The sequence below is a fragment of the Triplophysa rosa genome, linkage group LG9 (genome assembly GCF_024868665.1).
Source record: "Triplophysa rosa linkage group LG9, Trosa_1v2, whole genome shotgun sequence".
In the NCBI taxonomy this organism is placed as follows: Eukaryota; Metazoa; Chordata; class Actinopteri; order Cypriniformes; family Nemacheilidae; genus Triplophysa; species Triplophysa rosa.
In genome coordinates, this window is record NC_079898.1 from 6,981,785 (window position 1) to 7,006,316 (window position 24,532).

General features: G+C 38.6%; 4 protein-coding genes and 1 long non-coding RNA gene across 8 annotated transcripts in view; 2 read left to right on the top strand and 3 right to left on the bottom strand.

The window, feature by feature from the left end:
* Window positions 1-13,936, top strand: part of LOC130559472 (cullin-9) — a 39,319-nt gene extending 25,383 nt beyond the window's left edge. The window contains exons 19-42 of one of the 2 annotated variants that reach the window (XM_057342572.1): window positions 128-303; window positions 500-633; window positions 745-930; window positions 1,107-1,133; window positions 2,114-2,244; window positions 2,337-2,519; window positions 2,612-2,766; window positions 2,851-3,049; window positions 3,178-3,349; window positions 4,695-4,840; window positions 4,957-5,086; window positions 5,295-5,491; window positions 6,287-6,543; window positions 7,828-8,200; window positions 8,282-8,422; window positions 8,502-8,666; window positions 9,744-9,907; window positions 10,555-10,648; window positions 11,120-11,194; window positions 11,281-11,391; window positions 11,489-11,606; window positions 12,157-12,290; window positions 12,636-12,727; window positions 12,798-13,936. In XM_057342572.1, the coding sequence (XP_057198555.1) occupies window positions 128-303; window positions 500-633; window positions 745-930; window positions 1,107-1,133; window positions 2,114-2,244; window positions 2,337-2,519; window positions 2,612-2,766; window positions 2,851-3,049; window positions 3,178-3,349; window positions 4,695-4,840; window positions 4,957-5,086; window positions 5,295-5,491; window positions 6,287-6,543; window positions 7,828-8,200; window positions 8,282-8,422; window positions 8,502-8,666; window positions 9,744-9,907; window positions 10,555-10,648; window positions 11,120-11,194; window positions 11,281-11,391; window positions 11,489-11,606; window positions 12,157-12,290; window positions 12,636-12,727; window positions 12,798-13,005 (3,768 nt within the window). In that variant the 3' untranslated portion in view covers window positions 13,006-13,936. Of the gene's footprint in view, window positions 1-127; window positions 304-499; window positions 634-744; window positions 931-1,103; window positions 1,134-2,113; window positions 2,245-2,336; window positions 2,520-2,611; window positions 2,767-2,850; window positions 3,050-3,177; window positions 3,350-4,694; window positions 4,841-4,956; window positions 5,087-5,294; window positions 5,492-6,286; window positions 6,544-7,827; window positions 8,201-8,281; window positions 8,423-8,501; window positions 8,667-9,743; window positions 9,908-10,554; window positions 10,649-11,119; window positions 11,195-11,280; window positions 11,392-11,488; window positions 11,607-12,156; window positions 12,291-12,635; window positions 12,728-12,797 lie in introns of both variants that reach the window. The other variant, XM_057342571.1, reaches the window with a different exon arrangement.
* LOC130559491 (uncharacterized) lies at window positions 11,593-12,804 on the bottom strand. Its single transcript, XR_008963581.1, has 3 exons — window positions 12,489-12,804; window positions 12,068-12,338; window positions 11,593-11,705 (listed from the first exon to the last, which is right to left on the bottom strand). It is a non-coding gene; the product is annotated as an uncharacterized LOC130559491 (long non-coding RNA).
* Window positions 13,481-14,990, bottom strand: dnph1 (2'-deoxynucleoside 5'-phosphate N-hydrolase 1). The gene is made up of 4 exons (XM_057342602.1): window positions 14,761-14,990; window positions 14,612-14,683; window positions 14,425-14,535; window positions 13,481-14,292 (listed from the first exon to the last, which is right to left on the bottom strand). Exons 1-4 carry the CDS (start codon window positions 14,894-14,896, stop codon window positions 14,174-14,176), a joined length of 438 nt encoding a protein of 145 aa, XP_057198585.1. The 5' UTR covers window positions 14,897-14,990; the 3' UTR covers window positions 13,481-14,173.
* A 707-nt stretch (window positions 14,991-15,697) lies between these two features.
* Window positions 15,698-18,958, bottom strand: LOC130559483 (uncharacterized). The gene is made up of 8 exons (XM_057342590.1): window positions 18,935-18,958; window positions 17,886-18,070; window positions 17,085-17,145; window positions 16,747-16,797; window positions 16,629-16,673; window positions 16,486-16,550; window positions 16,241-16,385; window positions 15,698-16,078 (listed from the first exon to the last, which is right to left on the bottom strand). The coding sequence occupies exons 1-8, from the start codon at window positions 18,941-18,943 to the stop codon at window positions 15,788-15,790; spliced, it is 852 nt and encodes a 283-aa protein (XP_057198573.1). The 5' UTR covers window positions 18,944-18,958; the 3' UTR covers window positions 15,698-15,787.
* An 846-nt stretch (window positions 18,959-19,804) lies between these two features.
* The window catches only part of si:dkeyp-121d4.3 (uncharacterized), a 29,459-nt gene continuing 24,731 nt past the window's right edge, over window positions 19,805-24,532 (top strand). For all 3 annotated transcript variants that reach the window (XM_057342574.1, XM_057342575.1, XM_057342576.1), the window contains exons 1-6: window positions 19,805-20,690; window positions 21,913-22,014; window positions 22,115-22,251; window positions 22,384-22,426; window positions 22,617-22,742; window positions 22,836-22,934. In XM_057342574.1, coding sequence (XP_057198557.1) covers window positions 20,127-20,690; window positions 21,913-22,014; window positions 22,115-22,251; window positions 22,384-22,426; window positions 22,617-22,742; window positions 22,836-22,934 — 1,071 coding nt within the window. In that variant the 5' untranslated portion in view covers window positions 19,805-20,126. The remainder of the gene's footprint in view (window positions 20,691-21,912; window positions 22,015-22,114; window positions 22,252-22,383; window positions 22,427-22,616; window positions 22,743-22,835; window positions 22,935-24,532) is intronic.

Here is a 24,532-nt window from a genome sequence, read left to right on the forward strand (position 1 = left end):
TTTTCCAATCATTCTTTGTTTACTTCACTCTCTGTTTGCGCAGTCTACTTTAGATTCAACCGTAATGACTTCCCTGTCTATTTCTAATGTTTTACACCAAACACGTCTTATTTCTCCCCGTGAACAGGGTGGCATTGATACGCGAGTGCACGGTTTTGAGGTTCTGGGGCCAAAGCCCACGTTCTGGCCTGTGTTTAAGGAGCAGCTGTGTTGTCGCACGTATCTCTTCTATACTACAAAAGCTCACACCTGGTGTCAGGAGATCCTGGAGGACAAGAACCAGCTGCTGCAGCTTTTCAACAAGTGAGACCTTCTACTTGACATCCTTTATAGATTGGATGTAGATAGCGAGAGGTGTTCTTGTTGTATATTTGCCAGCACTATTCAACGATGGTCATGTTTTAGCCCCTCCTGATAAATAAGTACTAAGTAACATGCCACTGGGCAGATGGTGAGGGTTTGTTTCTTTTATAGAAACAGTATTTTCTCTGGGATTTAGGTTAAACAGTGCACTGAGACACGAGCAGATGTTTGCTGACCTCTTCTTGCCTGATGCTGAGGCGGCAGAGGCATTAGGTCGGACCTGTTGGGAAGCCCTCATCACACCAATAGTACAGAGCATCACTATCTCAGGTAACAGCCAATCAGATTACAGCTTTTCAGGTCATGGAAGTTCTGAGAATGTTTTGTTGGTAGTTTCATTCTGAAGTTTGCTTGGGATTTATTTCATGTTCTGGTTAACAGAGACATCCACTCTGAGCCCTCTGTCCTGGCTACTCGATGAGTATTTAGAGAACACTAAATCGTCAAAGCGAAGCAAGATCACAGCCTCCGTCTTTAACTCTCGCGTGCGGCGTCTCACTCATCTGCTCGTCCATGTGGACACCAGTACGGTTGATACAGAGGAGCTTAAACCTCCCATCAAATCCAGTGAGTGAACTACAACACAAATACCCATGTCACATACTGCTGCAGCGGCTGCTGTGGGTAACATGAAAATATATATGTTTGTCTTTTTACTGTTGTCCGAAACCTGATATTTAAAAAATGGTTAATATGTTATATCAAGATTCCTTAATTCAAGGTATTTTTCTTGTTTTCAGAAGGTATCAACAGAAGCAGAGATATAAAGAGTAAGTAATAGTGTAGATGTTAATGTATTTTGACATGATTTGATGTATTTTGCAGCACCCCATTCATCCGCTATGCTCAACTCCAAACTAACCATAACAAAATGCTGTTTCCCAAATTGCTTTATTTATTCATTTAGTTTTGCTGGTAGGGCTGCACAATTTGCATAAAAAATGTAGATATATTTTGCAATTATTGTGACCAAAATCACGGTTTCATCTATTATATGATAAAAGTGAACATTGTTTACATTGCACCTACATGTGAATGTTGTGAAGTTGTGACTGCGTCTTAGTACACACTTCACTTTTACAGTTACAGTTTTTTTTCTATTTAACATAATATACAGCCGTGGAAATAATTAAGAGACCATTTTGAAATTATTTTCCGTTTTTCTAAATCTCCTATTTATAGGTAAAATGATCATTTTTGTTTCATTCTGTGAACTACTAACAATGTATTTTTTTTACAAATTTCAAATTAAAATCTTGTTCTATTTGCATTTATTTGCCGAAAATGAAAACTATAGAAACAGGTGAAAAGGACAGAAAAGATGCTCTGTTTTTTTCAGACCTCAAATACTGCAAAGAAAACAAGTTCATATTCACTTTTAAGCAAGACAACAGTAATATTTCTACATGTATTTAGGAAAAAATCTTTTTTTCATGTGAGAACCTATGTGTCTTGTCATGCTGTCAGTCTTTCACATTGCTGTTGGATGACTTTGTCACTCCTGAGGTTTGATTTTGTTGAAATTCAACACACTCGACTGGAATGGCCACAATACATCAAGAAATGCGGATTACATGAAAATTAGGAATGGTCTCTGTTTTTTTCCTTGGCTATAAATGATTCTTTTTCATGATAGGCGAAATGGGTTTTTAGGATTTAACCTGGATTTGAATGAGATTAATTGTGCAGTCCTAGTTTTGCAAGACCCTTGCCCGAGTCATTTTATATATGTGCTTATGTTGTTTTACAGATAGCAAAGATGGGAAGAATAAGGAAACGAGTTCAGTAATCTCATCTTCATCCTCCTCTAAACCCAAAGTGAAGAACAGCAGCAGTATCGCAGGCATCGCTCTGTGCTGGCAAGGTGTCGTTCAGCGACAGGTAAACCAGTTTAAACCCACATATCCGCACACACGCTGAAGTCTGTTGTATGTAAAGCAGCATTTTAAATCCAAGTATTGGGTGGTTTCCAGGTAAAGAGTTTATTGGATTCGACAAGCAGCCGCCTTGACTTTGTGGAGTGCTACAGGAACATGTTTTTACGGCTCAAGAATGCCATGGAGGAGCTGTTTGGTCAGCACACCGCTTTTGTGCTCGCGCTCCGACAGGGATTTTCTGCAGCCCTGCTCCAGCTCTCCATCCTCACCGCCATGCATGTACGGCAGCATCCAGACAATCCGAATAGAAAAAAGCATTTCGAAATTCAAATTCCATAACTAAAATTGAGCCATGATTTCTTTTCTTTAAGGTGAGCGAACGGTTCGCGCAGTACATAGATAAGATGATTCAGGAGAGCGGAGTGGACTCTAATGTGGACACCCTGAGTCAGCTGCAGCAGTTTCTGGAGCCCATGCTCTTCCTGTCGGGTCTGGAGCTCGCCAACACCTTCGAGCACTTTTACAGGTATCTATAACCTGCATGTATTTTTGATTGTACCATTGGAAATTCGTTGCCAGTTTCTCATGTTGTCCATCTTACCATCTTCAGGTATTATCTGGGTGATCGTCTGTTGGGTCAAGGGAGGGTGTGGCTGGAGAACGCTGTGGTGGATCAGATCGGGACCTGCTTTCCAAACCGCTTTCCCCAGCAGATGCTCACTAGCCTGAGCGAATCGGAAGATCTTCAGCAGGAGTTTCATCTGTACCGTCTACAGCAGCTGGACAAAAATCTGGACAACTTTGAGGAGGTGAGAGTGACACAAATCCAATGTAAGAGTAGCTCAGGAGAGCGTCCGCTCCCATTGTAACCATAGAGTGATGTGAAGCAGCACCAAACGCATTCTTCTGACGGGTTTTGTTTGCGTGTCGTTGTCAGATAATGGATGAAGATGTGTCTGAGCCCGATGAAGACAGCGATGTGAAAGTGTTGGTCTTATCTCCACGTTGCTGGGTTGTGTCAGGTCCATGCTATCTTGAGGATCCCAGCAAACACTTCCCCTCTCAACTCTGCAGTTATCTGGCTGAGTTTACGGAGTTCTACAGCAACAGTTAGTTCAAACTCACACTGCATCGACAGTGAATGTCATGTGATGTCTAACTTGATTTAGCTGCGAGTCATGAGCGTGTTCCCCGATCCTCATCCTTTGTTGAGCCTCAGAAAGCATTCCTGATCTAACAGTCACTGCTCAAAACCTTAAAGGGCTAGTTCACTCAAAAATGAAAATTCTGTCATCATTTGCTTACCCTCGGGTTGTTTCAAACCTGTGGACGTTTCTTTGTTCTGTTAAACACAAAGACAGATATTTGTAAGAATGTTAGCCATTTTCAGTTCTGTGACATCATCCACTACCATAGTAGGGAAAAATATTGTATCACTAAGCGAGATATTTTGAAGAATTTAGGAACACAAACAGTTCTGGGACACCTTTGACTGCCATAGTAGTAAAAATGAATGTCACAGAACTGAAAATTGCTAACAATCTTCCAAATATATTTCTCTGTGTTCATCAAAACAAAGTCATTCATACAGGTATGAAATGACATTAGTAAATGATGACAGAATTTTCATTTTGGGGTGAACTATCCCTTTAACTCTTAAAAGAATAGTTGCCGAGAAATGAAAATGTGCTGTTGATTTAGTCACTCTCAGGCCGCCAAAAGTGTACGTGGGTGATTCTCAGGAAACCTTGGCTTCCAGGATGTCAAACATGATTTTTTAAATCATTTTTTCAAGAGACTTGCATCAACAAATCACATTTTAGGCATTAAAACAAGGTTTGTCATGTTTAAACACATGAATTCCAAAACTTTAAAACATTAAAAAACTTTTTTTTTAAATAGTTTTTTTTTTTAAACTCATTACCGCAACAAACTACAAATGTGCATTTCATTGCATGTTTTGCTAGGAAAAAGAGAAGCCACCATGTCTAAGCAACTAATTATAGAAAATCAGACATTAATGATGTTTATTTTTGTAGATAAGTATTCGTTTACATTTTTAAATGTGGAAAACTATGCATTACGGTAATGATACCAATATTGTTGTGTAAACAGTTCGACAGTCGAGATTGAGGTTTAGCAGAAAATGCAATAAAATACTAAAATAAATCCTTCCTATATTAAAATGATTCTTTGTGCAAGGCAAAAATCATTCCTGTCATGATATTTCGATAGTTTCTTGTGAATCGCCCATGTGCCGTTGTTCTTTATCAGTGGGAAAGTAAAGAAGAGTTTTAGGTGAAACCGTTTTTTTTTGCGATTCATAAAATGCATTTGAAAGTAGTTGTGATGTTCATTTAGGAACTGAATTTCTCATCTCACTATTAACAAGTTTTTGATACATTTGTCAGGTATCTGCATTACTACATCTGTTTGTTTGTTTTTGTCGTATAGGTCAGTGCATGTATAGCCTGACCCACAGTAAACCCCGGCGGCTGCAGTGGACGTGGCTCGGTCATGCAGAACTTCAGTACGGCTCCCGCACCCTTTACGTCTCCACGCTTGAGATGTACATCCTGCTACAGTTCAACCAACAGGAGGTACTTTCTTAAAAACACACCACAGCAGATCCTCAAGAATCCTCACTGACAACCTCAGGCTAATAAGAAGCAGGTTTGTGTATGCTAGCTTCAGAAGTACCTTTTCTGTTCTGTAGGATGTGAGCGTGGAGGCTCTGCAGCAGGTCACCGGTCTCTCTCCATCCATGCTGACTCACGCTCTTAAACCTCTCACTGCAGAGAAGAGTGTTCTGACTCACAGCGGCTGCAGTCAGGACCCCGGGAAGGGTGAGCACACCTCTCTAACCCATACTTAACACTGAGTTTTGGGTTGGGCAGTAATGAAAAAATGTTTAGTTCAAAAAAGTGGTTCAGGTTCATTCTAATTACTTTCGTCCTTCTGATTACTTTGATTCACATGGTGTAAGTAGGAAAATGCATGATCAAATGCATAAACTGCAAACCCACAGGGATCTGTATGACATTCACTTTGCAGGCATCCTGAGACTGAACAAGAGGTTCCTGACGCAGAGCTCGGACAGACATCTTTTGCTGCTTCCTAAGCAGACGTACCTAAATGTGGACGAAGATGCTGCTCTCACACTGGAGAGGAAGAGGAACTACATCTACTGTCTCATTGTGCAGATCATGAAGAATGAGAAGGAGATGCATATTGACAATCTGGTTTTTAAGGTAACGTCTGGATCAATGACGGAAGTAGGATGCTGACTGTCCCATCTCTGGTGACTGTCCTTGTATTTCTCACAGTAGTTGATAAAGCTGTATTTGGGTGAATTTGATGAAACCTGGCCAGCAAAAAATAAATACAGTTTTCTTTAAAAAAATATTCTGTTTTTAAGACGGAACATTTCATTTCATTGCAGCATTTTTTAAGACAATTAGACACATTTCTTGTAACCATAATGCAGAAATAGTCAATTGATTTTGCTGTATTGTGAAAGAAATTCTATATCTAAAATATATTTATTGAAATATTGATAGTGATGTGTGTATGTCATGGTAGCGCTAGTTAAATGGTGGTATGATTTAAAAATGATTCTATTACAGTGTTATAGCAATACAGTAATGAGTCTATGGCTTACAATTGACAATTATATAGTACAAAAGCATGAAATGTCTGAATGCATTACATCAGGGTTTTTCTAACTGTGGCTCACGCAAAGCTACTTGGCACTTGGCGAATGACACAAAATACAGATTGGTCCAATTAACAACAAGCAATGACAATGGTTTTGATATCTTAATATTAGGTACTTGGTATTACACTTGAAATTATATTTCATCCCTACAATGGCAAGAAAAATAAGGAAAGCTCTTCTCTTCCAAATTATAAACTAATGAAAAATATTTTGGTGGTCTTGGTGGGTCCGGTAACCACTCCACAACATTAATGGCTATTTTTTGGAAATATTGAAATATATTTGAATCTGTACATAATGCTAAAACGTGTGTTTATGCTTGTTGCAGGTGTTGGACAGATGTCAGAAACAGGAGGCGACTCGAGCTCCCGCTTCAGTCCGCTTCGGCTGCAGCACCACTGACGTGCTCTCCTGCATCATGCACGTCATCAACAAAGGCTACCTCCGGCGAAACGAAGAGAGTCCACACTTCGTAGAGTTCTTGATGGAGGACCCCACCACACCCCGCAAGGGCCAGGCGCAGTTCTCCTTTAAGATAGACACGAAGAAGAACTCCTCGGGCGGCAGCGACAAGACTGACACCAGGTGTGCTGCTGCTGATGACCCTTAAAGCTGCAATCCCTTACTTTAATAACCAGGAAATATGATTCATATTTAATAATCAGGTATTGAGCACGTCTGTAAAAAAGCAGTGTTGGAACCTTCCTTACCTTACCACAGTGGTAAGCTTGTAAACTGTAAGTTATGATTTATAATTTGAGCGTCAGTTTTACTGGAAATGTTATTTTACATGAAAATAACTACGTAAAATAACCAGCAATTTAGAGATGGTGATACGAAGGCATAAGTTACGGGTTGCAGCTTTAAACTTTGATCTTTGACCCCCGTGTGAGACAGGAAGCAGAGAGCAGGATGTGTGTGTGAGGCAGGAGCTTCACATCTGTTTGTTTGTATATCATTTGTTCAGGTCTCAGAGCTGTGATAGGTCGGCCCTTTACACGTAAATGAACGTACACAAGGACGGAGCGTTTGCATTCCTCGTGGGTCAGTGTGAATATTGGCATCAGCCAAAGAAGAAAAGAATTTGATCATGAGCGGAATGAAAGGGGTCTTTTACACCTGGCCTTGTCTTCCATTGTTTGGACAAACACGCAACCCTGCCTTAAACTCGCACCATTGCTCACACAGACACAGATGACAGTTCTGCTAGTAGAAACATTTGAAGTCAAGCCTAATGGGAATTACATTTTTGTTCATTTTTCTTTTAAAATAATTATGCACGATTGTTTTATACAGAGCACAATTATTTGGGCTTATATAATAATTATTGCAAAAAGCAACTCCAACCAGTTGTGTTTAATATTTAAAAAATAAAGAATATTTAATATTCGAAAATCATGTTTGTTGTTCATTTATTTTGTGCACAAAAGAATAATTCTATTATTTTGAGCCTTTGATTCAATAACTTGTCATTTCAATGGACAGGCGTGTTGGCTACAGAAGCTTTGAAACCTGTTAAATACTTGATAAACACATTTGAAGTTGAGAGATGTTAAAAAAAAAGTATAAATACCGAGAGAACTTTTTTAATGTATTTTTAGGTTTGAACTTTTTGTATTAATTGTTGATATTAAGCAAGTCAACGGATTTCTGCACAGTTGGAACGGATGTCATGCACAATCCCAATTCCTAAATGTTTGTTTGTCGAGTATTTTAAATCGTATTTATACTAAAGCATTTATAAACCAGTAATGTATAAGTCTAGTAGTCTTGGATATGCAACACATTTTACCGGCAGTCAAACCCGATCGTTGTCATTGTCCCTGAATAGCAAACCTTATAAGCTGTGTCCTGTATCTGTCCCCGCAGTCTGGGAGGTGTTCTAGTTCCCCCGCAGCACATGGAGGATGGCGTCCTGGAAGCCGTGCTGTTCTCCATGGGGCGCACCATGACTCAAGAGGAGGTGAAGCAGCTGATGCAGCGCACCGTACAGCAGGTGGCAGGAACTCTGAGTCTGGATTTGGACCGGGCCGAGCATCTGCTCATGCACTGCAAATGGAACGTGGACACGTTGATCCAACGCTACACAGACGACCCGGACTCCCTGGTGCAGGCCGCCGGCCTTAAGATCAGAAACCCGCAGCCAGACCCTGGTCCTGTGAGCCAGTGTCCTGTGTGCCTTTCCCAATCCAAAGAGAGCGATCCCCCTCCGATGCTTTGCTGTATGCATTACTGCTGCAGGGTGAGTGTGCACATTTATGCAAATGCGCATCAAATTGTTCATTGAAACCGTGCCTGTGACACTTCTTTCTCTTCCCGTCAGTCTTGCTGGCAGGAGTACCTCACCGCTCGTATCGAACAGAATCTGGTGATGAACTGCGACTGTCCCATTACGGACTGTCGAGCGCAGCCCACCTCCAAATTCTTTCGCAATATTCTCACTGATAAGGACATCATTGCCAAAGTATGTACACGGCTCACACCAACATCATTGAATAGAGAATTATTGTGCATCCTGACGTATCGTGTGCTTTCTCTTCCAGTATGAAAATGCTCTTCTGCGAGGTTTTGTGGAGTGCTGCTCTAACCTGACGTGGTGCACCAATCCTCAGGGCTGCGATCAGATCCTGTGTAAAGAGAACATTGGCAGCATGGGCACCTGCTCCAAGTGCTGCTGGTCCTCCTGTTTCAGTTGTAACTTCCCAGAGGTGACTCATCGAATAACAAATAACAATCTTCCATGAATGTGGGAAGAAATAAAGCAACATGAAAAGCAATTTATCGTTATTTATGACTTGTTTTTCGCGAAGATAAACATCACGCGATGGAGTATCCACCACACATTTTCAGCTTGCGCAGAAGACACAATTGAGGCGTATATCGCATAACCACATCACCCAATTCGCATCATTTGTGTCGCCCACCGTGAATTTGCTTCTTTGTGTCTTTAAATTGACTTGTTTGTAATTTACTTCTGCATATAATTACATTCGTATTTGGTGTGAACATACCATAAGACATGCATTTGTTAAACATTTTATCAAATAACAATGTTGTTTCGTAATAAAAAAAATGAATTTGTTGGCACAATTTGGCTACAAAAATAATTTCAAACATTTATCCATAAATCTTTCAGTGATTTTTGACAAGTGGTTTTGAAAATTATACTTTTTGTGAAGGCAAAATATGAATTTATGTATTATTATAAATCATTGTAGTATTGTACTTCATCATTTATGCTAAATTTTAATAGATACAATTTTTTAATTTTTATAATTCATTTTTTACTTGATTTAAATGTTGGGTTAAAGCAAGGTTATTTAAGTTCATTCAAATTAAAACTTTGAAAACGTTTCTGTTTTTTTAAATCAAATCAAATATTGGCCTAAAAATCATTGTAAAAGCTTAAACTAAACGAAAAATGTAAATGTTGCCGCAGAAATAATCTGAAATAAATTTAAGGCACTAAAATTATTTTAAAAAATGTTCATCTCATATAGCAACCTAAACTAAACAAGTAAATAATAAAATGACAAAAGCATATAACAAAATGGGACAAAAATCTAACTAAAATGAACATAACTCAAAATCTAAAAATAAAAGCTAATTTAAAATGTTAATACAAAAACTATAATAACTCTTGTTTAAACTACATTGTATTGCTGTATTTTTTAAATGATGTTTTTTTTATTGCATTTCATTTTGTGTTGTATTTGCCTTTCTCTAAATAGTTCTATAGTGTATGTGTAGTCATGTCTCTGTAATATGAACATATCCACTATCAGGCGCATTACCCAGCCAGCTGCAGTCACATGTCTCAGTGGATGGATGATGGAGGTTATTATGAGGGAATGAGTATGGAAGCACAGAGTAAACATCTGGCCAAACTGATATCCAAACGCTGCCCGAGCTGCCAAGCCCAGATTGAGAAAAATGAGGGATGCCTTCAGTGAGTATACACACAAAATATACTGCACCACTCAGTTACTCATTACCACACGAAGATACACTGCACGTCCAAAAAAAAGTCACACACTCTAATATTTCGTTGGACCGCCTTTAGCTTTGATTACGGCACGCATTCGCCTTGGCATCCTTTCGATAAGCTTCTGCAATGTCCAGAATGTCCATTTTGTTCCCGTCCAGAGTTGCATGCATTTTTCGCCAAGATCTTGTATTGATGATGGAGTCTGACTGCTGCGCAAAGTCTTCTCCAGCACATCCCAAAGATTCTCAATGGGGTTAAGATCTGGACTCTGTGGTGGCCAATCCATGTGTGAAAATGATGTCTCATGCTCCCTGAACCACTCTTTCACAATTTGAGCCCGATGAATCCTGGCATTGTCATCTTGGAATATGCCTGTGCCACCAGGGAAGAAAAAAATCATTGATGGAATAACCTGGTCATTCAGTATATTCCTATTCTTTGGGCACATAATGTTGCTGAACCTAGACCTCCAATCCAATGGGAGGCTCTTACTTATTTGCTCAGTTAAATCCAAGTGGTGACTTTTTTGGACGGGCAGTGTATCTTATTTACTCATGTTGTTCTCAAGTTGTTGAAGAATCATACAAAGAATCCTTTTTACCCTGTAGTATGACATGTGCCAAGTGTAACCATGGATTTTGCTGGAGATGTCTGAAGCCATGGAAGCCAACACACAAAGATTACTACAACTGCTCGGCCATGGTAAATATCCTTACATATTGAGACACGTTGCGTTTACCAGAATGGTCTTATTTTAAATCAATCAGATTTAAGTTGAAATAAATGAAAATACTGTAAAAGTAAAAAAGGTCATAAAATAAGTTTAAAAAAAAGATGCTTTTTAAATGCTGTTTTCTCTAAATGAACTAATTTCAAATCATATTTTTATGTTCACCTTATTGACAATACATAACAAAGACATATTCACCTTGACTTACATAACTAATACAATAATAATATATTCAAATAAAAATATTTAAACTCTAACATTGTATAAATAAAAGAACTATTTTTAAGCATTTCTGTCTTATAGCTCTCATACATGCAGTCATGGTGAATTATAAAACTTGCATAAATTCAGTTGCCAAATAAAAACACATTTGGAAAATGTGTAAATATACACGCATGTGCGACCTGTCAACCTCACAGAACTGTGTTCATATATGATGACAGGTCAGCAAAGCTGCAAGGCAGGAGAAGAAGTTTCAAGATTACAATGAGAGATGTACCTTTCATAACCAAGCCAAGGTTTGTTGGAGACGTTAATCATTTGTTTATTCTTCCTTCATACAGACATTTTCTATGTTCATATTTTGAATGTTTTTTTTCTACAGGACTTTGCAATCAATCTGGAGAACAAGGTGTTTTCTATCAATGAAGCTTTACAGATGAAGTCTTTGACGTTTGTGATCGATGCCTGTAAGATTCTTGCTCAAGCTCGTAAGGTACGCGTTCCTTTAGTTAAATGCTTCACATCGTGCATTATGTTTCTGCAGTACTTTCAGTCATTGTCCTCACCTTTGGATTCATGTTGTCATGTAGGTTCTGGCCTACTCGTGCGTATACAGCTATTTCAACCAGGATACTGAGAAGATGGATGTGATGGAGCAACAGACAGAAGCTCTGGACCTTCACACTAATGCCCTGCAGATCCTACTCGGTTTGTATTAGAAACCACAGCCCGCTCTGTGTTCTACCATTGTGTCTGTATTGTTCTTGAGCAATGATGGGGCTGTTTACTTGTCAACACCAACCAACCCTGTGAGGAATCACAACACTGGATTGTTTAAACAAACAAGGGATTAAATATTTAAAAAGTATTACAGTATTACAAAAACTACTAATTGAGCATTGCAAATTGTTATTTAAATAAAAAAGTGTTGGTACAACAAAACAATTGACTATAAAATACAGTTTGTGTGAGATTTTATTTGCATAACATAATTGCAAGTATTAACTCATATAGAGTGTATGGCAGACATGTCATTTGCTGTGATTAAACTATATCTTTTTAAATAAATCATGTTGACTTCTATAGAGACATTGTTCAAATCATCCTCAAACGTTTATTGATTATTGTTTAAAAAAATATTGAAAAGATGCAGTAAATTGGTTTTTTACCTTTGAAACACGATTTGCCGTTTCACAGTCAAGTTTTTGCTTCCTTTTGGTAAAATGATGATCAATACTGTCATTTTGTTTTTCTTCAGAGGAGACGCTGTTGCAGTGCACTGATCTGGCCTCCTGTGTGCGACTCCTAAAGCCAGAGCATCTTAACACCGGCTTGGAGCTGATTCGCCGAATTCAGGAGCGCCTTGTGGCCATCCTTCAACACTCCACTCAGGTAAAACTCGCTCTTTAATATCACGGACAATGACTCTTCTGTGTTCATCTATGTGGGAGATTTTGTCCAAAACATTTGTAAAGAATATCAAGACGTTTTGTTTATCACCTATAGGTAGCTCCGCCTACAGTGAAATCCCATTGGTTTATAATCCCACTCCACATAGTTGTATATTAAACATTAGATAATGTTACCAACCTTTTCTGTTGACATAATCAGATGTACAATTTCAGGGTGTTCAATGAAGATGAATGTTTGTGGTGTTCTGGGGAGTTGATCGAATCATGAAGAATGACTTCTGAGCAATAAATTCGCTCATCTAAAAGAAATCATCTTTATTGGCAGGACTTCCGTGTCGGTTATCAGTCCAAGACCGGTCCAGACCAGGAGACGGCTCAAGCCTCTAATCTGGCAAACCACACAGATACCAACAAAGAGTGAGCCACAGAGACACACGACTGACGCTTGCTCATGCTGGGGGAGAATTAATGTCTTGTTTTATTTCAGGTCCAAATCAGATGGAGGCTCCGAGTCTGGAGACTCTGACAACAACAATAACGCCGGCGAGGAAGCGGAGGAGGATGACGAGTACGATGATGAATACGTTCCAGAATGGCATGAGGATTACGATGAGGAAGATATAGATGATGACGACTTTTTTTCTGATGATGATGAATCTGAAAACCTCGAGAGGGACTTTGGCCCTTTTGACTAATACGTATCGCAAATTGTGTACAGAATGCCTACGGATGTAAAAGTAGACAATACTAGAGCCACACCTTTATAAGAATGAAAAACGGTCTGTTACAGGAAGTTCAACCGTTTGACTGTAACATGCTCTTTGCTTTGCACTTAGCTCTTACTTCAAGCCCTAGCCTAAATTTGGTTTTGCACCAAAAATGATATTCATGTTATTTAGGTTTATACCACAGTTTATCTTTAAAAATGGTAACTTTGTTCATGCCTGACGAAAGGCGCTTTACTAAGTTCAATGAAGGATCTTAAAATGTCGATGTTATATTGTAGAGGTGAGAATATTTTTTCAAATTGTTGATAGTTTTGTTATTAACAGGGGGTTTTTTTGGTTGAAAATTTGAAAAGAAGGGGTGTGTAAACATTCAGAGAGAATTTTGTTTTAATCTGATCAAAGACATTGGGATTGTGTATTATTTAAAAGAAAACACCAAAAGTACTGCTGGCCTTTATTCCATTTTAAATTCCTTTAAATGCCTTCACATACCGCATATGTTTCATTTCAACAAATACAAGCATTGAAATGAGAAATGTTTGCAAAAGTTGAGAAAAGAGATAAAGGACTGCAGGATTTCTCAGACAGCGGTCCGTGACGGTGTTTCATTCACCAGAACATGCAAACTCAAAGGTTTCGGTTTAGCCTGCCTCTTTAAGATGTAATGGCAATAAATATCTAAAAGTATTGTAGCTAGTTGCATTATTTGCTAAGCAAAACACCTTAAGGTTTGTTCTTTTTTTGTCATCAATTTTCACTTGTATAGCTGGGGATATAAATGATCTTCCCAAATCCAGTTTTGAAATGAGATAAACCTATATATTCATATACAGTCCATCTTCTGAAATGTTTTCTTGGTTCAACTTAAGGAAGCTCACAAAATAAACGCTTTTCTTCAGTTTGAGTGTTCCTGTGATATTACAAAAACCTGAACGCACAACCCCAGGCCCAGCTGATTGGTTCATTCTGTGACGCACATGGCTGATTTATTCATTTATATACTGTATAAAAACACTCATTTACATCATTTTTATGTTAAGATGCCGTAGAAAAAAAAACCACGAAGGAACCTTTACGTGGAATCATAACATTCATAGTCATGCTGATCTATAAATGATACAGTGCAATGTGCTCATCAGTTTTTATTGAGACTATCAAAGTATTTCTCCAAGATGCTCTCAACATCATCTTCTGTGTAGTCCTGCGTTTGGAAGAGTGGGTCTGATGATGCTCGTCTTATCATGGCAGACAAGACTAAATGACGATAAGAAGAATTATGTTGGAATTTAGCAGAGTATAGTGTAATGCTGTACTGGCCTGTATAATAAAGTATATTAAGATCGCATTAAATCTGCAACAAACAGGTCTTTGAGAAGTAGTTCATACCTTTTCCAGAAGAAGGTCTGAAGAGGCAGAGAACCCTCTTTTTCATGGCCATAGCGCGGCCAAGTTCATAACCCTCTCCTAAAGATGGTTGAGTCACCTCAGCCACTATCACTGATAAAGAAAAAAACTTTTAAAATTATGTTTTGTTTGTTTAAAAGGCACTTGACTTGATGATATAACCTCTCACCATCAGACATCATAAGCCACTTCATATCCCGATCATGAATGGCTTTGTCTCCATTTAGCACCGCGTCCTCACCTGAAGCAGATGTACAAGTTTAAATCTGCAGTCTTACGGGAATGTCACGTGTGTGAGGTCGCGAGACAGAGCTTTACCTTTATCAGACAAACTATCATAGCTGACGTGCTCTGTTAAAACTTTGCCATACTTCTGTAACTGCTTGACTATTCTCTGGTAAATATTCACATCCTGTCTCCCACCACGGATACTTCCACAAAAGTATATGTTCATAGTTTGGAAAATATCCCGAGCGTAATAATTTTGGTAACAGTGCGTGTGGCTACCCGATCCGTCCCGGAAACACGATTTGTTCCGCGCATGCGCGAAACTGACGTCACTTCCTGTCTGAAATAAATCGAAACACTTTACGGCAGTTTCGGGTATGTAGGCTATGTGGCTACCCGATCCGTCCCGGAAACACGATTTGTTCCGCGCATGTGCGAAACTGACGTCACTTCCTGTCTGAAATAAATCGAAACACTTTACGGCAGTTTCGGGTATGTAGGCTATACCGTTACTGCTGTTGTTTTACACTCGGAGTTTAATATATATATTTTTTATTACATTTATTAATAAATGTATTTATTATATCTGTATAAGTTTCTTTTTTCTTAATTTGTTTCTTACAATGCTTTGAGATATTTCCTGGCTTGTTAAATTGTTGCTGAATTATAATGCATGTTTGTTTTAAGGTGGTCATAAAAAATAACTACCCGATCCATTTCGGTTAAAATTTGGTTAATATGTGGCACAAATTAACTTCATTGAATTAAATAAATGGTCAAATTAAACTGAATTGTTTAAATTTGCTAGACACAATTTGGAAAATACAGATGTTCATACAGATGTGTTTTCTTTCTATTCATTTTCTAAAGATAGGTTCTACATAACTGTTCTAGATATTTAACTGCATTTAAGAAACACACAGAATACAGTTATATATATATTCTTTCAATTTATTTATACATTTGTTCCATTCCTCACACACGCTCGCTCGCTCACTCACTCACGCACACTCTCGCACACACACACACACACACGCACACACGCACGCACACGCACACTCTCTCTCACGCTCTCTCTCTCACGCACACTCACTCACTCACACACGCGCACACACACTCACACACTACATTTCTCTTTGTAGAACATAGCATTGACCTTTAGGCCTTGGTCATCAACACAGTACGACAAAAATGTTTCCATGTCTTCTTGGTAATGAAATATAAACAAAAAGGCATCCTTCGCCTCAGAGAATTGACCCCCCAAGAGGTTCTTGATGGCATTTTGTTGATCACCCCTGTTCATCTGCAAAAAGGCAGGCTCTGTCACCTCCCCACGGAATAAGTGTCTGTGATTCTGTACCCAGTACCACGCTGTATTTAGGTCTCGGACAATGGTTGGCTGCTGCACCTATTGAAGTAAATGAAGTTTATGCTTCATTCTAATTGGTTGACTAATTAAATGGCCTATAGTCATTTATTCCTTACATAGTAAAATGGCACAACAGTTATACTATTTATTCAGCAATCATGCAAATGCTTCATGTATAACCACTACTGTATAATCATTAACCTTATCAATGTCCTTGTCATCCACAACTCTTCTGCTGGGTGACAGTTTGGTGGTGGTGAATTTCGACACCCTAAACACAGGCTCAACGATCCCCTGAAGGAGTTGGGATGCTTCTTCGGTCCAGTATGCAAACCTCTGTCCATGCCTTTGAAAATATATGTAAATGTATATGAACTCTATGTAATAGCTTTAGCTAACTTAATACAGCCAAGATACTGAAATTATATCTGTAGAATCTATCATACCCTTCTAGGCAAAATCTTTCCATGAGGTTAATGCACCACCACTGGCGAATCAATGGCACCTCCTCCTAAAACACACAAACACACAAAAAAAATGCACACATACCAGTAGTTCAATGACATACTTGTGTGAAAATCCAGCTTACCTCTGTGAATGTTAAGGGACATGATGTGCAGATGCTGAGAGCATACTGTGAAACACAAATAACACTGTAAGACTTTGGTTTTATTATCTAACAGCTTTGATAAATTAAACATTCTTACCATCAGCATGTAGACACCACAAGAATCCCCACTGGACTGTTGAGGAAAAAACTGGAAAAGGAAAAGTGCATCCACAGTTAGTTTAAAAAACAACTGCAATTTTTAGGTAAGGGATGATGTACAGGCAGCAGGTTGTTATCGCAGAATAAAGCCTGACAGTGTGATAAAGACTGGGTTACCATGTGTTATTAGTTTTGTGTGCTTGTTATCTGGGAATATCAAACCTTGGAATGTTGCAACTGGCCAATCAGAATCAAGTATTCCAGAGCACAGTCGAATAAACATGTTTAGTTATATACATACATTTGCTTGACACAATTCCATCATTTAAAACATACCTCAAGGTCTCTTCCTGTTTTTTCAGTCCAGGATCCTGGGTCAATGAAGCTTGCAATGTGTCTGGGATTCCAAAGAGAACACAAAATTACATAACGTGCAATTAAATTATCAGGTGTGCAGCCTGAGAACTAGGCTCTTTGATGAACTTGAAGCCTGTGAACGAGGCTCTATACAAACTTGAAGCCTGAGAACGAGGCTCCTTTTGGAAACTGTAACCAAATAACATGCCTGGAACAAGGCCAGTAAATTATCTTAAGTCTAAACCTAAATATGGTTCTGTAAGTCTTATCTCCAAAACCATCAGGTTGTCTTCCTCGGACAGGACAACTAGCCGCATGTACTGTTTAATTGGGCCGGTGTAGAAGAGTCTGTCGCCTGTTTGAAGAAGAAAAAAAGCATGAAAAAGTTGCAGTTAAAAGAAATATCATATTATCTGATATCTGACTAAAATTAAACTCCATAAAGGTCAATAAAAACATCACATAAATTTAACCAATTTTATATATAAATTGATTTTATAATTAATATATAAAATAATGCACAAATCACACTACAAAGAAAGAAATTTGTAATGGTTTTAATGGTAAAAGCTAATGGTTCATAGTAGTATTTTAATGTAAACCATTAGCATCTCTGTGAAGGGTTCTATCGTTTTCTTATTCTATACGGGAATTTAACAAGTACAGTTAATGTAGCTCGATATTTTAAACATAACTTTGTAAATTAAGCACATGACCCAGGTTGTAACAGATTGTCAGTTCTCCTTTTAATTATAAAATCGCTTAACGCAATTTAATTACCTTTGATGATAAAATTCGAAGACGCCCGGAACAGGTGTAATGCCGAGAAATGCACCCCTGCCAGATTCCGAGCTGGTCCCAGGTCGAGAAGATTGTCGTAAAACGTCGGCGATAACAGGAAGTGACGTCAGTTTCGCGCATGCGCGGAACAAATCGTGTTTCCGGGACGGAATCGGGTAGCCACAGTGCGCCTTTTTTGCAAGATTCGGAAATTGCGTCACCGCAGCGAATCTTTACTTCCGATAAAGCATGAGAGTGCTGTCATCTAAAACAACCACTACGTTTCTGTTTTCTTTTAATTTAACAAAATCCAAACACACGGAATACGCAAAAATATCTTATTGTAAGAAGTCATTATGGAATGGCACATTTCTAATCAACTTAATTTTGCAAATCAAATGTATACCTTTAATAAAGTGTCGTCTTATTTCAGATAAAATGTTAGAGTACAAATACAAACTGTCATATTTCTGCAAGTGAGGTCAGAAAAAATAAACTGCACAAAACGAAATTCTAATTAATAAAGTCAAAGGCAAACTTTAGTTTTATTAATTTTATTTAAGAATTTGAATGTTGTGTTGTCTGTAATATATTTATGTAATCACTTTTGTTAAAATTATGGCAAAAATTAATTCAGATGAATGTAAGTACGCCGTCCTGTGGTGACTTAACGTTACGTGAATCACCTAGAAATGTGTTGAGGGATAATTGATAAGTTTCCTTTCATGTTTTATTGAATAACATCATATAACCGGGATGTAGCGGTATTATGAGTTTATAAACTGTGTTTGCTTGCTTGCTCTAATGGAAAAATACTGCTGTGCTATGAGGAACTCACAAAGAGCTGCATGAATAATAAACAGGATGTGGGTTAAACTGACAGAACATTTAGTTCTGCTAGGAGGGCAAAATGACTACTGACAAAGTGACACACAGGGAGTGAATATATACCTCACCTGATGATGAAACTTAGATAATAGTTTAATTAGTTAGTGCATTAGTAAAGATTAGAATTGTTGAGTTATGTATCATGTTTGTGGTATATGAATGTGCGTCATGAAAATTGTCTTCCGGGAACTGGGCGAAGGAAATAACACCGAAACTAGGTGGGACGGCTGTGTTGTGCAAATGTTTTTCACAGATACGAGAAGAGATGGAGTCAGAAGCGAGGCAACGATAATGGCACTGTCCTGATTGGTTGCTATGGAAAGGATCTGCCCAGAGACAAGAAAAGAGGAACCGAAAATAGAACGGCGATACATACCTATAAATACTATTGACATGTGTGCTGAGGGTTGTTGGCTTTTTGGAGAGTGTGGAGAGTGACTGACAACCCAAAGCTTTGTTACCTTTTTACATCTGATAATAAAACTTCTGTTTAATTTTGGAGAACGTCTCTGTGCAAATTTTTGAACATGTAGGACTGACCATTAAGTCCAACAGTGTGTAGTTTAATTAAATCAAGGGAAGCCTTAGTTTTGTAAATCTTGTGAAATAATTTGATTTATTATTTCCATTGATCGTACGTTTTGTACGTGACTACTTATTTGTCAAAATAATTACGTGAATATACATTTTTAGAGAAGTATATTAAGAGGAATGTACCTGCACACCGCCCTCTTGTGGTGATGTAAATCAAAAGCATTTTCCACGGCGGCAAAAGGAATCAAAGAAAAACCTTACATTTGTATTTGTACAGACGTCGTCATGTTTTGTCTGCATTGTTAAAATAATTTCATAAAAAGTTTTAAAAGTTCTAGTCATCATCTCTCAGGCATATATGGCAGTCATAATTTACGTCTTATTTTAACTGATGAAATCTGAAATGCCGGTATTGTCCAGTTTATTCACAGTTTTATTTATTTGCTAAGATCGGAGGCTTGCCTTAAAGAGGCGTTGCCTGTTGTGTCACGCTCTTATTTTGAAACAAGCGTCACGTCCGCTCTCCGCTGGCCGTTCCACCTTTTCTTTGCTTGAGGTCTTGTTCGAGTGAGTCTGGTCAGTGGACTGTTGTTTATTTTTAACGTAAGTTTTGCGGAAAGTTAACGGTCTACACTTCAGTTGGAATGTAGTAAAACGCTTGATCCCATGCGACTTTAGCACCTGCGCGATTTGTGAAAAGTGCACGATATCTGAGCAGCTACATGTTCAAAGTAACGTGGTTGTGAAACGGGCTCATTGGCCACCGTGGAGCTTGTGGCTGCTGGACGTCACTGATCCGTAAGCACCGACTTGAGGAAAATGGGCAAAAACAAACGCGGGAAGGGAAGAGGTCAACCCCGGCAGGGGATGCGTCCTCCAGGACCCCATCCGGCTGAAGCGCTCTGGCCCAGGCCTTCTCCTCCCGGCGGGTTTCGCGGACCCGCTCCATTCCGCCCGATGGGTCCACCTGGGCAAAGGTTTCCCATGCCTCCAAACGACTTCGGACCGCAACAAAGAATGATGATGAACAACATGGGAGGAGGCGATAGACGGTTTATGGACGATGAACCGTTACACGAGATGAATTTCCAGGACAGACCCGGATTCTTCCCGTTTGAAAACCGCGGTGACCCTCGCTTTCCCCATCATCCGGGGTTTGATGACAGACCGCCACCGCAACGCTTTCACCCACCAGAGTGCGGACCGCGGTATCATCCTCCGGATTTTGCCGATCGACCTCCGGACTTTTACTCCAGACCGCCGAACTCATACCCGTCTGAGTTTAATGACAGACCGGGTTTTCCTATGATGAACCCCGAATATGAACCAATGGATTGTTATCGTCCAAGAGACCCAAATTATATACCGCCGATGGATGTACATGTAAGTTAGACAGATATTAAAACAAGTATATATTTCAATCAATTTGTTGTGTGTGATGGCAGTGTTGTTATTGTGACCATATAACAATCTCATTTTAGAAAGAGCATTACTGGAAACAGTGAATCTCTGGCCAATGTCTGAGTCACAAATCTCATTATACAACAGATTTTTATGCATACATTAGATGTTTACATGCCTAAATGTCATGCCTCACAGGACCACGGTGTTATACATTTAACATATAGAAACTTACGAATTGATCGAACTCTTAGATAAATACTTTTATATATACTTTAAACAAAGAGTATAATTAAATCAGACTTAACATAAATTAAGTGTATTGTTATAAATTAAATCATATAAATTGCATACACATATACGTAAAAAATGAACTGTAAAAACACACATTGACAGACAGCATATGATTTTGTTATACTTTCATGTGCCCATTTATGAAGAATATGGACTGTTATGTGACAATTTCTCTTTGGAAAATAATACTTAAAAAGCATCAGATTTTAGGGATACTTCACCCAAAAAATAAATATTGGAAGAATATTTGCATGGAAGAATGCTTATAACCAGACAGGTTTTGCCCCCCATTGACTCCCATAGTAGGGAAAAATACAATGGTAGTTAAAAGTGCCCCAGAACGGTTTGCTGTCCTACATTCTTCAAAATGTTTTCTTTTGTGTTCAACAGAACAAAAAAATGATCAATTCTTTTGTCCTAATATGGGAGTCAATGGGGGGCAAAATCCGTCTGGTTATAAGCATTCTTCCAAATATCTTTTTCTGTGTTCATCAGAACAAAGAAATTTATACAGATTTGGAACAACTCGAAGGTGAGTAAATGATGACAGAATTTTCATTTTGGGTGAAGTATCCCTTTAACATCAGTTAAACAAGAAGTAACATGAAACACCCTAAACTTCGAAGAAACATGCTGTTTAATAAATAGTTATAACAAAATATAATGTCAATCCATTACAGGTTTGCTGTATGTCTAAAGCTTTTAACAGTTAATCAATTAACCAGGTTACAGTCTATGTAATGAAATGTACAGATTTTTTTTGTGGTCCCTATCGCGAGTGTTATTTTTGTCCCAAAAGGTCTCAAATGGTTATTTTTTAATTTAAGTAAATGGTGAAACAGCTGTCCATCTCCTAATGTATAATAACGTGCAGAAATAAGCATAGTTTTTGTTTCTATTCATAATATAGGGCAACCCTGCATTTAGAGAGAGTGGAGGGTTTGCTGGACCACCACAAGATTTTCAAGGCCCAGGTCCAGTACCACCACAACCCCAGACATTTAAGGCCCCTGTGAGTATGCCTATCCATTCACATATTTATTAACCGAACGACTGAAATGTTATCAGGGTTATAGATTTGCAATAGAATGATTGGTGCGGTTTTGTTTCAGGGCATGCCTCCCCCCAGAAAACCCTGTCCACCACAACCGCAGAAGAAAAAAGAACCGGCAAAACCTGTAGAGAATAAAACCGAGCCTTCTAAGACTGTGGCATCCAAGATAACAACATTCAAGAATATCATAGCAACGTAAATTCATACTGCATGTTCTGTAGATAATATTTCTTTGTTGTGTTTCAATTGTTCGTGGTTGGGAAATATACACCATTCACTCAAACAAAGAGAACGGTGAAGTAATCTGCAAACATTTTTTTTTTTCAGTCCACCTCGTGGACGCTCATTGGGAGTCATTACATTTGTTGGCGTAAGTACTATTGCTTTCAGTGTTTTGTTTAAGAAATAAGAAGCCTTGTTATATTGTAAATTTGAATGAATGTGTTCTCAAATGACCTTTTTCCTAAAGTTATTTGACTGTTGTTGAATGACAGTGCTTTAACTATGTTTTTTGCTTTTTGGTAATGTCATGCTGTACCATTTGTTTTATGTTTCCACAGAATAGTTGTGGTTTCATCGAGCGTGATGATCTGAGGAAATATTCTTTCGCTTTCAATGCCTTTTACGGAATCCAAGCTCATCTGGTGCCTGGGGTTAAAGTGCATTTTACCGTAGTAAAGACTATGGTAAGTGTTTGTATATCTGATGCGCAGAAATCTGTTAATGAAGCATCGCGTATTGATTTGTTTCCGTACTATAACCGTTTCTGGTTGTCTCAGGGAAAGGAAGTGGCGACTGATGTGAAAGTGGCCCCAGGAGGAACGGAGGACATCGAGAGTACGTTGTATGAAGGTGTTGTTATTGCAACACTTACTGATGTAAGTCACATTACTAGTTTCTTGTCCAATGACTACAGCAGGGTTTTATAACAAATCTCGAGTTCAGATTACGTTAATACTGAATAGGGTTATGCTTAGTCTTATATACAATAAAATCAGTTTGTTTGAGTTTGTCGATATACCCTGTTGTCTGCATAGTAAGCCTGTCTGAGACAGTTTTGCATGCACTTATCACCCAAAGCCTTTTAAACCATGACAAGTGATGGTGATCAGTAAATATATGCTGGATGGATACTTTTTTCCTGAACAGTTTGATGGGGAAAATGCATTTTTGGTTGAAACTTGAGTTTCTGTGGGAGGGCTGTAGGAGTTCTGCTTATGCATGCGTGTTGGCCTTGAGTGATAAGAGAGATTCCAGGGAATGCAGATATTATGGGAATGAGATATTGCGCCTGTGTTTTTTTTAACGTGCTCCTTGTTAGTAAATCACCCGCAGAAAATTCCACTCCCATCGTCACCTTTTTTGAAATGGTGCTCTTGTGCTATTTTGCTCTGTGTAGTAGATCTGTCTCTTAATCCATTTGTGTATAAATCATTTGTGCGCAAGTGTGTCTTCGTGAAAGACAAATCACACGGGTATGAAATTCCTCCATACTACCCTGCTATATACAAATATACTCTAAAACAGTGGTTCTCAAACTGGGGGCCCCCAAGATAGATCCAGGGGGGTCACAGATTTTGTGGCATTTTATGAAATATAGAAATTTATCATAGATTTTATGCAATCAAACATCAGAAAAATGACACCACCAACCAAAATAATTGTGGTTCCAGCATTGTATAACTGAATGTTTTTGGTTTAATTAAAATTCTAAGTTTAAGATTATACGTCTTTATATGGGGGGCCGCAAAGTGATGCACTTATCACAAAGGGGGCCTTACGACGAAAAAGTTTGAGAACCACTGCTCTAAAATGCCCTTTAAATCATTGAGTATGTCCTGGTTTACTTTAGGGTAAAGGGGTTTTATGTAAGTGTGACACAAGAAAACTGCCCCCTTTGAGCCAAATGATGCAGTTATCAACAGAAGATTTCACAACAAAGTCTGTTTACACATTTACAAACCCTGATATGAGCCCCATTTGTGAAGTACAATTGTGACACAAAACTAGTCGTAAATTGCACGGGTATATTTGTAGCAATAGCCAACAAGACATTGTATGGGTCAAGATGATCGATTTTTCTTTTATGCCAAAATCATTAGGATATTACGTTTAAAATAATTTATTTTTTGTGAGTGGATGCAGCAAAATCGTGAACAAAAATGGCCAGAATCACACCTACAAACTGCTCTCTGCCGCCCACGCTTTACAGGGACGGATTATGACTTTGATGTGCCCTGGGCACAGAAGTTTCAAAGGCACCCTGGCATCACATGTTTTACGAGAACAGTGTTGCACCTATGCCCAAATACACAGGACTTGGGAGCGGTTCGCACAGAACGCATCTAAAAACGCATGACGCAGCGTTCAGGAATGGTTTGAAAAAGCACAGTGCAAACCGCGAGGGTTTTGTGGCACTTTTGATAACAGAAATTGCCATATGTTCAGTTGTAAATGTTTCTTCTTAGCATCGGCC

What these genes read in the sequence shown, in the direction of transcription:
- dnph1 (XM_057342602.1), bottom strand. Translation starts at nt 14,896, where the DNA reads ATGAACATATACTTTTGTGGAAGTATCCGTGGTGGGAGACAGGATGTG. An exon ending in GTGGCTTATGATGTCTGATG is followed by an intron (nt 14,536 to 14,611) that starts GTGAGAGGTTAT and finishes TTTCTTTATCAG; the next exon opens with TGATAGTGGCTGAGGTGACT. An exon ending in CAGACCTTCTTCTGGAAAAG is followed by an intron (nt 14,293 to 14,424) that starts GTATGAACTACT and finishes ATCGTCATTTAG; the next exon opens with TCTTGTCTGCCATGATAAGA.
- LOC130559483 (XM_057342590.1), bottom strand. An exon ending in AAACAGGAAGAGACCTTGAG is followed by an intron (nt 16,798 to 17,084) that starts GTATGTTTTAAA and finishes TTCCTTTTCCAG; the next exon opens with TTTTTTCCTCAACAGTCCAG. An exon ending in GTGGTGTCTACATGCTGATG is followed by an intron (nt 16,674 to 16,746) that starts GTAAGAATGTTT and finishes TGTGTTTCACAG; the next exon opens with TATGCTCTCAGCATCTGCAC.